We start from the raw sequence: 13,008 nt of genomic DNA, 5'->3' as shown, positions 1-13,008 counted from the left end.
TAGTTGGAACTTCATGTCGTATATTTTCATCACTCTCTTATACTCCCCCAGACCCCCTGCAGCTCTTTCTCCACCTTCCTCACCACCCAACTTCATGTTCTTCCTATTGAAAAGAAAAACCAAACCCAAACAAAACACAAAAAAGACAGAGTCCAACCTGTGTTGGCCAACAACTAAGCACCGGGCAGTTCTCCGCTTTGTATCTCGGTCTCATTGTAATGGCCCCATTATTTTTGTGTTTCAGGAATGATTGCTCTCTGTGGTCAGATACTCAAGGTCCAATAAATGCCAAGAAACAAAACTATTTCAAAACATTTTTCAGGTATCTAGAGTCAGTATTTACCAGGACATTAATTCCCCCTGCAAATATGGAGAAGCCAGGCTCTGTATCAGTCCAGAGCAAAAATTTCATATGTATAGTTTTGACTTAGCAATCTTCACACTCAAAGGATAAAAGGTACCAAGTCAAATTCTATCGAAAGATTTTTATATTACTTTATTTTATTTTATGAGCATGGCTATGCGGCTTGTCTGTATGTCTGTGTGCCACTTATATACTTAATACCCATGAAGGCTCGAATAGAGTAGTAGATTCCACTGGAAGAGAAGATGCAGACACTTGTAAGCTGTCATGTATGTTCTGGGACTTGAACCTGTGTCCTCTGAATGAATATCCAGTGCTCTTATCTGATAAACCATCTTTCTATCTCTGAATCAATTGATTTCTTAAGTCAGTGAACCATTATCTCCATGTTAAGTTTACATGAATAAATTAATTCTAACTCATAAGGATTGCAAATTTTATACAGATATTACAAAAACCTTAATTCCTACTTATAATTAAAACTATGAGGTGGAAAAAAAGAATCATTAAAAATTACACTGTGTTTAATCAACTCTGCTATAGTTAATAGTCACATGTGAGAGAATGTTTTCACTGCCCAAAGCTAAACTTCCTGTCCCTCAATATATAGAATCTACAGAGAAGAATAAATTTTTGGAAAAAAAGTGATAAAGAAAATAATTTGTTGTTCACATTTTTATTTTGCAATCCTGAATAATCTTTGCTTCCATTTCCTCTTTGTATTTACCAAGACATTGAGAGGAAAGAATTTGCAGATGTCAATCACAGGAAATGAGCAGGGGTAGAGAAGGTGATCCCCTGATTTGATGCATGCATTCTGAATTTTTCAACATATGGAAGCTTAATACACAGGCTGGAAGAGAGATTGCCCTAGAGCTATTCCAGAACAATCTATCTTATATGATAATTGTCATTTGTTTTCTCCCCAAGGACAGTCCTCATCAGACCATGTCCCTTCCAGATTGTGTCTGCTCTGATGGTTCAGTGTGAGCCATGGAAACAGGAAATCACAGCTGGACAACAGACTTCATCTTGGTGGGTCTTTTCCAGTACGGCCCGATGGATGCTCTCCTCTTCACAGTCATCGCCATCCTCTTTGCAGTAGCTCTGCTAGGCAACATCACACTGGTCCTCCTCATCAGGCTGGACCAGAGACTCCACAGCCCCATGTACTTCCTCCTCAGCCAGCTCTCCATCATTGACATGATGTACATCTCTACCACCGTGCCCAAGATGGCAGCTAACTTCCTGTCAGACACCAAGAACATTTCCTTTCTGGGCTGTGAGATCCAAGCCTTTATGTTTATGATCCTGGCTGGCTCCGAAGCCCTGCTACTGGGCTTCATGTCCTATGACAGGTACATAGCCATCTGCCGGCCTCTGCACTACCCTGTGCTCATGAGCAGGAAGATCTGCTGCTCCATGGTCTCCTGTGCCTGGAGCAGCAGCTCCATCAATGCTTTAGTGCACATGTTCTATACATTTCAACTTCCATTCTGTGGATCTCGGGTTGTTAACCACTTCTTCTGTGAGCTTCCATCTCTCCTGCCATTGGTGTGTGAAGACACATCCCAATATGAGCACACAATCCTCATGTGTAGTCTTATCATTCTGCTGCTCCCCTTCCTGGCCATTCTAGCTTCCTATGCTCGTGTGTTGGTTGTTGTGTTCCAGATGCGCTCAGGGAAAGGGCAGAGTAGAGCCATGTCCACCTGCTCCTCCCACCTGACTGTGGCCAGTATGTTCTATGCCACAGGTCTCTCCACCTACACCCAGCCAAATTCCCTGCATTCTGCTGCAAGGGACAAAGTGCTGGCTGTGTTTTACTCAATTGTCACTCCAGTTCTCAACCCATTTATCTACAGCCTGCGTAACAAGGAAGTCATGGGGGCCCTAAGGAGACAGTTGGGATGATGGACATCAGAACAAAAAATTATGAATTTGGGTCACCTTGTGGACTGATCTAAAAGCTGGTCTTGAACACTACCTGGGAAGACGACAGGATTGATGTTCCAGTGGACGCTCATCAAGTTGTCTAACTAAACCAACAAGAGCAGGAAACATTGTCCTTCCATTGTCACATGGAGTTGATGGTTTGAATCTGAATGTTGGCTCTGAGGGAGATCAAGGGCTTTGTCCTTATCCCTGGGATCTCTGGCTGCCTGTCATCCTGGATTGCTTTCCACAGAGCTTTACTACCTTCTGCCCTGATGCAAGGCATGGTGTCTTCTCAGACTGCGTGAGTCAGTATAGTCGCCTTCTATGCATGTGCCCACCTCTTGCTCTGGAAGCTCTTCCTGCAGCTTATGAGGACAGCTGTATGTGCACAGAGCCTTTACATAAACCTAGAATAATTTTTGTAAGATACAACTATTTGTTAAGAGTGTGTATCTGTTTTGATACTATGATATATTATAAGGACCATTCTGAAACAAATAGGAAAGGAGGTAGGTTACTGTTTCCTTTGATACTTGTGTGACTATTCCCATGTAAATATGGTTTCCTGGCTCTCCTAAGCTATTCAGTGATGTCTCACCAACCCCCCCCCCCTTTTTAATACCTTTCTGCAAAATTCACTAATAGCTTGGTAACAGGCATCATTAACGGATCTGTCTGTCAGCACAGACTCTGCTTCTTTCCACAAAAACTTTATGTAGATTTTCCAGTATCATGCTAGCCTATGAGAAGTACATTAGGACAAACGGACCCTGAATGCTTCTGCCATAAAAGATTTCTGTGTTTTGTTCATGGTTAATATACAATGAATGTTTAGAAAATCAATGTTATTTCAAGGGAATTTCTTGAATATTCCTTTTAGTAATAAAATTTATTTTTTTACAGTGCATTTCTTTATAGTCTTGGCAATCCTGGAAATCCTTATGTGGACCAGAATTGCCTCAATCTCACAGAAACTCTCCTACCTCTGCCTCACAAGTTCTAGGATTAAAGATGTGAAGCCAATGTGCACAGGTTTGGTTTTATGCATTTTGCTGTTGATTTGCAAGCACTGACTTTTTTTTTTTAATTTGAAGTTCTACATGCTTATGTGTCACCATGTGGATGTTGGAAATTGAACCCAGGTCCTCTGGATGAGCAATCTGTGATTTTAACTGCTGATCAGTTTATCCACTGCCTCCACATTCTTAAAATATTCAAATTTTTGTCATGAAACTTGATAATCAATAAATAGAAGCATCTATTCACCTAAGTATGAGTATAAGTAACTTTATAATTCTCAATTCTGAAGCATAAATGCTGTGAGGCTAGAGAGGTGGCATGGCCATTAATGGTACTGGCTGCTCTTCTAGAGGACCTGAGTTCATCTCTTAATACCAATGTGAGGTAGCTCACAAGTATCTCTAACTTAGATCCAGGGTGTTCAAAGCTTCTCGTCTACAAGGCACTGATGTGCACAAATCCACACCCACACTTATACATTATTATGTATATGATTTAAAATTTTGAAGGTTCATTATTGCTTCTTTGTTACTGAAGCCAAAAACTAGAGTGTAAGTTTTAATGACCCCAAGAAATATCTCTTTTGGCTCTAATAAAAATTAATTGCATCCATAAACATCTCTCTTTTGTTATTCTATTTCCGTGTAGTTTAATGTCATCCATAGACTCACTCAAAATCAAACGATTGAAGTTGCTAAGTTTTCTCAAAACTCTCACCTCATGTTTCCCCCATCAGGGCGATTTGAGAGTGATTTGTCCCTACAGATTTCTGCACTGAAATAGTCGGTCCTCAGATGGTAACGGTGCTTGGGAAGGAAGATTTGGAACCTTTACAATAGGAAAATTCAAAAGAGTAGGTCACAAGGCTGGGTTCTGAGGTTATGTACCATGGCCGTACTTCCTGTTCTGTGCTCTGCTTCCTGAGTAGAGATGCAATGTGACCAGCCAACCTTCTGGACATACCACCATGATGTGCCTTTCTGCCGCCATGTCTTTCCCAACCTCTGGAGCTGTGACCCAATATACACCCCTGCTCTCTGAAATAACTGGCCATTTCTCTCCTGATTGCAAGTTCCCAAATGACCACTCAGGGACTTAATATTCTTATAAATGCTTTGCCAATTGCTCAGGCTTATTACTTGCTAGCTCTGACATAAATCAACCCATTTTTATTAATTTGTGTATTGCTGCGTGGCCCATGGCTTACCAGTAGTACTCTGGTATGTTGTTCCTTAGAGCCTGCCATCTCTCAGACTCTGCCCTTTTTCTCCTATATCTCTCCTTAAATTTTCCACCTTTTTCTATCTCCCTTGTCATAGGCCAAAGCAGCTTTATTTATCAACCAATGAAAGCAACACATAGTCACAGTGTACAGGAACATCATCCCACAGCATCTTCCCTTTTTTCCCTAATCAAAAAGGAAAGTATTTATTTTAACATAATAAAATTATCTAAATGAAACAGTTATCAAGCAAGAATCAGTTGCACTATCCAGTCTATTTGTGTTTTGCAAAAGTAAAAAAAAGTACTCTATCATCTATCCTATCTCAGTGAGTCTAAAGCTTCATATCTATCATTGTTATCAGAGAGTCCGGTTTTATACCATGCTTTTTCATTCCCAGTCCAGCTGGCCTTTGTGAGCTCCCAATAGATCAGCCCCACTGTCTCAGTGGGTGGGTACACCCCTCACAGTCCTGACGTCCTTGCTGTTTCTGTTTTTTTATATTTCAATTTTTTCTATGTATATTTAAAATCATGTATCTAAATTCCATTAATTTCCCTATCCTTTACCTATGCCCTCTGATTCTACACACCCCCAATAATACAAAATTTAAGTGAAAAAGATGAAAAAAGAAAAAATAAGTAAAAATGCAGTACAAAGAGTTTAAACTTTCATCATGGAACCTGCAGAGTGAAGCTGTGAGTCACACTGTGAATCCCTTGGTCCATAAATCTTTACTTGCAAATGTTCACTGCAAGGAGTTATTGGTCTGGTTCGAGGTTTCTGATACCCTATCAACACTGAGTACACGTTGGGGTCCTTCTGGATATCCTGTATTTCCCAGTGTTGTGGAGACCCTGTAACTCTGGGTCTGAAGGCCAGGGCCTTTCAAGTGCTCAAGCCGATCATAGATGGGGTAGAAGATAGGGAGGGCCATGTCATATCCTTGAGTCTGGGGTGGGCAGCTGTGCTCTCATCAACAGGGTGGCCTCCTCTGTGCAGCCCAGACAATGTTCAGGGCAAGCTTTCCCATGAATTGCTGCTGGTCAAGGGTTCAGTTCCCTCACCATCTCTTATGTTTCCTTTCTCTCTTCTTCTGATACACCTCTATCCACAGGACCTGAGCTGTTCTGACTCTCTCTCCCATGAACCACCATTCCACACCTCTGCTCACACCAATAGTGTCCCACTGGCTGGTTCTGCTAGGTACCAGGTGGCCCTCCCCACCCCCTAGTCCGGAGTGGATAGCCCAAGAGCTGCGCGGAGGTCTAATTGTCACATACAGGTTGTCTTGGTAGTGTGCTAGGCCATGCTACCTCATCACTAAGAGATCAGCTCAGTGCCAAATGGCCAAATGCCATAGGCTCCTGACTGGTGAGTTAGGCTGCATGGCACAGGTTGAAGGGTTTCTCTGGACTCCGTTCATGGGTCCAAGTTAGAATGTACATGCCATGGCTAGCTAGGTCACACACATCCCAACTGCATAGTCCACGAGAAGGGGGTTTCTCCTATTTTCTCTTTCTTAAGATGAGATTCAAACTATGTATTTGTATTTTTCACATTCTAGAAATATCCTCAACATAGAATCCCTACCCAAACTCTTTGCCAGCATTCACAAAAAAAATTGGAAGATTCCTGCCATTGATACCTTTATAAAGTATTATTTAGAAACTGGAAAACAGCCCAAACTAATTAATAGCATGTGTTATAGTGGAGGAAAGGAAATAGAAATCATGTTTATTGGCTAGGTGCATAGGAGCTAGCTGCCTAAAAGGCAAGTTGTTGAATCCACATCAACTACCTCTGGATGCGAATTCCAGTCGCCACTCTGCCCGAGCCTTCCACTCTTTCTCCTTTTCCCCCTGAGTAAAGAGCTGAAGGATTTCACCTCAGTGTGCAAGGAAATTCATTCTATTCAATCTCACAGCAATTCCCCTGAATAAACATTGCTACTCTAGAAAGACATTAAGTGGGAACTTGGCCACAGTCTAGATTCTCTCCATGGGGTGAGATGAAGTATTAGCACATTTGAATGTACTTGGAGTTTTCAGAAATAAAGTCTACTTCAGGCCATCAAGACTGTTTTCAGGGTCGGATGTTACAATATCTGAAACACAACAAAGCCTTGATTATTCAAATCCTTGTAATATCACATTGTTACTTTGTGTTGTTTTCCAAAGGTCTACATATTTCAGTTTGTTACTTATGAGCAGCTGAGTCTCTCACATGAACATCAAAACCAGAACCAGCTTTTCCACTTCCAACTGTGACTATTTGTAATGTAAACAAATACTTTGAGAATTGATTACAAAAGCTATTTTAAATGCTTTCCTGATATGAACTGCAGACACCAGCTCTAATGAGACACATCTTTTGTGAATGGTGTGTTTAATTGTGGTCAAGAGAATAGTTTTCCCAGAAGGGCTGAGACAGAAGCTGTGTTGAGTTCCACCCTTGATTAGGTAGCCAGACCATTGGAGACACTAAAGCACCTGAGAGGATGAGGATAACAACAGCGTTATGTAGAGTTCCACTCTCCACTGAAGATTTTAGTGCGGTCTGAAGGTTTATTTAGATAAGGCAAAAGCAACAACTTCTGAATTCTTAGTGCAGTCATAGTTCCTAAAATATGGTTGAGATTAGAGACTGTAGCAGGTTAGCCTTTCCTCTTCAGAAGACGCAGCTCAGGAGAATCTGTCCCTCAGAGCACATCACTTGCCTTTCCTATGTTTCTTTGGTAAAAATAATCACATATGTCATAATTGCATATAAAACTTACTTAGGAATTCACAGCTGTGCTCTCTAGTGCCCATCTCTAGGTGGGGGCAAAGTGTCAGGAGCTCTTCTGTGTCTGCTTTTGTAGGTCTGTTTCCATGAGAAAAGATATATGTCCAACAAAGTGGCTAGATGTACCATAGTTGAGTTATTATTGAATTAGATTTTCAATGAAATGACAGACAGTCCATGTCTAGACATCTGGAGAAAGAGCCCATCCACATTCCCCATGTTCAAGGCGCAGGTGGGTGGAGTGCAGAAGGTTGGTTCACGCATGTTTCCTCAGCTGTCAGAGAGCTGCATGGCCAGTGACATCCTGAGGTGAAGAAGAACTCGTGGAGAATTGTTGAGAAACAACTAGCTCTGCCTGCTGGTTCAGGTATGTCCAACAGGCATTGACCTGCACAGAACACTGCATCCTTTTCTTGTAGGCTCATGTTCTGATTTAGATTTATTCCAGGCTAGAAGTATTTCCAGGCATTGATTTAAGGACATCTGTGTTATTGAGGTGCACATAGTGCTCTGGAGTGCAGCCTCTCACAGTTGTAGGGACAAAGGCTGGGCTCAGTGTCCCAGCATGGGAGCACAGGTGTGGTCCTGCAGTGAATTCTCCACCTGAGGGAGCAGGACCAGCAGAGTCACATTCTGTCTTTGGGAAGAAAGCACACCTCTTTCTCGTTTTCACCTACTCAAGGGAAATATCCACTTCTAAATCACAGTTATGAAGTAGCAACTAAAATAATTTCATGGTTGGGGTGGGAGTCATCACACGATGAGGAAGTGTATAAAAAGGTCAAAGCCTTAGGGAGGTTGAGAACCACTGCTTTAGAGCATGAAAGGGCTGCTGGGCTGAGTGTGAATAGCACTCCTCTGATGACCCAAGGTCAGAGCACACTTGGGCACTGTGGTGCAGCCGCCTCTGATCCCAGCACTCAAAAAGAACAGGCAAGAGGATGGCAGGTTCAAGACATGTGATGCTCAAAGATCAAGATCCTGTCCAGCCTGGGTTACAGGGCAGGACTCTGTGTCAGAAAACAAGGTCTGATGCTGCAAAGCACTTGACTAGGCTGTCAAGAGCTCTGAGTTAGAGCCCCAGTAACACATAAACACACACACACACACACACACACACACACACACACACACAGAGAAAGAGAGAGAGAGAGAGAGAGAGAGAGAGAGAGAGAGAGAGAGACCCATACCCTTAGAGCAATGACAGACATCACGATCTTGACAACACCTGACACCCAGGGTGACTCTCAGACACTAAGTGAAACAGGAGAGTGTTATCACTATCAGTATAGGAGCAATGAAAGCCATGGAAAATTCAGCATTTCTTTTCAGTTAGGGAAATTACGGGGTGTGTGGGTTTAATTCTACAGCAAAGGGAGACACACAAGCACAGATGAGAAAGCGCCTCTGAGCTTTCTGGGATTGTTATTATTAGTTTACATCTGCATTCATGTAGAGTATTTTAGTGCATCGTGAGCAACAGGCATTATAATTGTGCTCCTGGTCTAGGTTTTATATTGAACAGCTGTCACCAGTGCTAGAACCGAGCTGTGAGCAGGTTACATAGACTCGGGACCTATGAAGCTCCTTTTCATTGTCCTGCTCAGTGCTCCTATTGTTCTCAGAGAGCGAGCTCCTTTGTATCACCGTCCTTCTGTTCTTAGAATTCCTGGCTCAGGAAATGTTGTCCAGTGTTTACTGGAAATCTGAAACTGTTAGTCCCTAAGGTGTTCAATGATAAAAGCTAAGTTAAGTAATCCGCGTGCACTAAGAAAACGTATCCCAGGGCACAACTGACTGTATTCTCAACATCATTTCTTATTGATAATTTCTTGGGATGGTGATGATGATTCTTAGACAGGGTCTCACTCTGTAGAGCAGGCTGGCCTGGAGCTCACAGGGATCTGCCTGCCTCTATCTTCTGAGTACTGGGATTAAAGCTATTATTTTATTTAACTAACAGTGATATATATTTATGTAAACAATTTTAAAGTTTTCTATTTTCCTTTTCTTGAATCACTTATATACAGCTTATATTCCAACTACTCATGTATTTAAGGTATTTAATTTTCTCTTGTTGCTGAACATACTCACACACACACACACACACACACACATCTTTTTTACTTCATTCTTTATCTTTTTTTAGCATGAGTCTTTTTCAAGAACAAATACTTAGTCAAGAAAAAAGTCATAGATGGAAAAATCATTTCAAATATATTAAAATAGTTTTCCATTTTCTTATTATCACTTCAAGAGCAGTTTTTGTGCTTTTTTCTGTTTTTGGAATTTCAGGATTTCAACTTCTCCAACCCTCTTCAGCTCTTTCTCCACCTTCCTAGCCCCCCAATGTCATGGTCTTCCTATTGAAAAGAAAAAAAAAAACCAAACCAAATAAAAAGAGGCAGAGTCCAACTTGTGCTGTCCAACAACTCTAAGTTCTGTGCTCTCTATAGCAGCGGGGCACTATACTATGTCATAACTCACGTCGTCTATATCACTTAGTGTGTGTATTTCAGGATGAAATTCTCTCATAGCTGTATTACTATTTTTTATCTTTTCCATACAATCTTATGCCAATTTTTTGTGTTAATGTTTGCCAACCCTTTACTATCCCTTAGTTTGCTTTTTATTTCTGAATTTTTATGAATTTTTGCATGATGTTGGCAATTTGTAATCTTGAAGTTGAAGGTCTATTACTCACAAAAGCATCTGCTACCATAGAGTCAATCTATGTTAGGTCCAAGAAGTAGTGTCTGGTGAAAGTAACTTATGTGCTGTTCTATTACAACCATATTAAATTAGAGCCTACCTATCACCAGGTATGTATTAATAATGTGAAATTGTTTAGGCTACTGCAAATGCAAAAAAAATGACAGACAAAATTCTGGTACTGTGATAATTCTAACTCAATCAGTCAGCCAATTTAATATTTGTAAGGATATTTTTTACTTTTTAATTTCAAAACTGTAAAATGCTTTAGTCTCACAGTAAGCACTCCATCATCTTTGTGTCTCAGCAATGACTCTCTGTGCTCAGTCAAGGTCAAACAAATGCCAAGAAACACAGCGCTATTTCAGACCATTGCACAGAGTATTTAGAACCAGTATTTACTAGGGCTTGAGTCCCCATGCTGATATGGAGAACCAGGTTCTGTGTCAGCCCACAGAAAACATTGCAGAGTTTATCAAAGAGTAAAAAATACTAGTTAAAGTCAATCAGTTGGTTTTTAGTTTACTTTATTTTATGTAGATGTGTGCTTACCTGTATGTATGTCTTTGCAACACTTGTATATTTGGTACCAATGGAGGCCAGCATAGAGTATTGGACTCCCATGAAACAGAACACGCAGACAGTTATGAGCTGTCATGTGTGTTCTTGGACTTCAACCTGTGTCCTCTGAAAGAACAGCCAGTGCTCTTATCTGGCATCTTTCCAGCTCCAACTAAATGATTTCTTAAGCCATTGTAATTTTTCTCCATGTTAAGTTTATGTGAATAAGTTAATTTTAATTCATAAGGATTGCAAACTTCTATGTAGATACTGCAAAAATCTTAATTGCTACATATAATTAAAACTAAAGGTGCAATAAAGAATCATTAACAATTATACTATATTTGATCAATTCTGACATAATAAATTGATCACAAAAGTGAGAGATTGCCTTCATTGAAAACCTAAATTTCAGCCCATCAAAGTAAAGACTCTATTCAAAAGATTAAACTTTTGAAAACAAAAAAGTAAACAAAATAATATGTTCTTAATACATTTATTCTGCAATCCTGTAAAATCTCTCCTCCCACGTCCCCTTTGTATTAATTTTGTATTTTTATCCCTTGTATTTGTATTTCACCAAGATATTGAGAGGGAAGAATCTACAGATGTCAATCATGTAAAATGAGCAGGAGTTGTGAAGGTGATCCCCTGATTTGATGCACACATGCTGCATTTTACAACATATGAAAGCTTAATACACACTATAAAGGAGAGATTGCTCTAGAGCTATTCCAGAACAATGTATCTCATATGGTAACTGTCATGTGCTTTCTCCCTAATGGCAGTCCTCATCAGACCATGTCCCTTCCAGATTGTGGCCGCTCTGATGGTTCAGTCTGAGCCATGGAATCGGGAAATCACAGCTGGGCAACAGACTTCATCTTGGTGGGTCTTTTCCAGTATGGCCCGATGGACGCTCTCCTCTTCACAGTCATCGCCATCCTCTTTGCAGTAGCTCTGCTAGGCAACATCACACTGGTCCTCCTCATCAGGCTGGACCGGAGACTCCACACCCCCATGTACTTCCTCCTCAGCCAGCTCTCCATCATCGACATGATGTACATCTCTACCACCGTGCCCAAGATGGCAGCTAACTTCCTGTCAGACACCAAAACCATTTCCTTTCTGGGCTGTAAGAGCCAAGCCTTTGTGTTTGGGACCTTGGGTGGCTCTGAAGCCCTCCTGCTGGGCTTCATGTCCTATGACAGGTACATAGCCATCTGCCGGCCCCTGCACTACCCTGTGCTCATGAGCAGGAAGATCTGCTGCTCCATGGTCTCCTGTGCCTGGAGCAGCAGCTCCTTCAATGCTTTAATACACACGCTGTATGTGTTTCAACTTCCATTCTGTCAATCGAGGAAGGTTAACCACTTCTTCTGTGAGGTGCCATTTCTCCTGCCATTAGTGTGTGAAGACACTTCCCAATATGAGTACACAGTCCTCATGAGTGGCCTTGTCATTCTGCTGCTTCCCTTCCTGGCCATTCTAGCTTCCTATGCTTGTGTGTTGGTTGTTGTGTTCCAGATGCGCTCAGGGAAAGGGCAGAGTAGAGCCATGTCCACCTGCTCCTCCCACCTGACTGTGGCCAGCCTGTTCTATGTTACCACTCTCTGCATTTACACTCAGCCACACTCCCTGCAATCTCCTTCAAGGGACAAGGTGTTGGCTGTGCTTTACTCAATTGTCACTCCAGTTCTCAACCCATTTATCTACAGCCTGCGTAACAAAGAAGTCATAGGGGCCCTGAGGAAACAGTTGGGATGAGGATATTGAGGCAGAAAACATGGCTTTGGGTCACCTTGTGGACTGATCTAAAAGCTGGTCTTAACATTAACTGGGAAGACGACAGGATTGATGTTCCAGTGGACGCTCATCAAGTTGTCTAACTAAACCAACCAGAGCAGGAAACATTGTCCTTCCATTGTCACATGGAGTTGATGGTTTGAATCTGAATGTTGGCTCTGAGGGAGATCAAGGGCTTTGTCCTTGTCCCTGGGATCTCTGGCTGCCTGTCATCCTGGGTTTCTCTTCACAGAACTTTACGCCCTTCTGCCCTGATGCTAGGCACCGTGTTTTCTCAGGCTCTGTGAGTCAGTATAGTCGCCTTCTATGCACGTGCCCACCTCTTGCTCTGGAAGCTCTTCCTGAAGTTTATGAGGACAGCTGTATGTGACAGCTGTATGTGCACAGAGACTTTACATAAACCTGAAATATTTTGCTGGGTTTTGTCGGATATAACTATTATTTAAGAGTGTACATCTCTTTTGATAGTATGACATATCTTAAAAACAATTCTCAAAAAAATAGGGAAGGAAATAAGTTACTGTTTCCTTTGATGCTTGTGTAACTATTCCCATGTAAATAAGGTTTGATTGTTCTCCACGCCATTTAGTGATGTCTC

General features: G+C 41.5%; 1 protein-coding gene and 1 pseudogene across 1 annotated transcript; both read left to right on the top strand.

Annotated features, from left to right (window-relative positions):
* The first annotated feature begins 1,312 nt into the window (after positions 1-1,312).
* LOC121456964 lies at positions 1,313-2,278 on the top strand (annotated as a pseudogene).
* Positions 2,279-11,450: 9,172 nt separating this feature from the next.
* Positions 11,451-12,371, top strand: LOC121456967 (olfactory receptor 2AK2-like). The gene has a single exon (XM_041665546.1). The coding sequence runs from the start codon at positions 11,451-11,453 to the stop codon at positions 12,369-12,371; it is 921 nt and encodes a 306-aa protein (XP_041521480.1).
* Positions 12,372-13,008: the final 637 nt, after the last annotated feature.

The sequence above is a fragment of the Microtus oregoni genome, unplaced genomic scaffold, assembly GCF_018167655.1.
Source record: "Microtus oregoni isolate MIOR12 unplaced genomic scaffold, Mior012 000015F_ref0000493, whole genome shotgun sequence".
In the NCBI taxonomy this organism is placed as follows: Eukaryota; Metazoa; Chordata; class Mammalia; order Rodentia; family Cricetidae; genus Microtus; species Microtus oregoni.
The sequence above is the reverse complement of the archived record's forward strand: the minus strand, read 5'-3'. Positions and strand labels throughout refer to the sequence as shown.

What these genes read in the sequence shown, in the direction of transcription:
- LOC121456967 (XM_041665546.1), top strand. Translation starts at nt 11,451, where the DNA reads ATGGAATCGGGAAATCACAGCTGGGCAACAGACTTCATCTTGGTGGGT.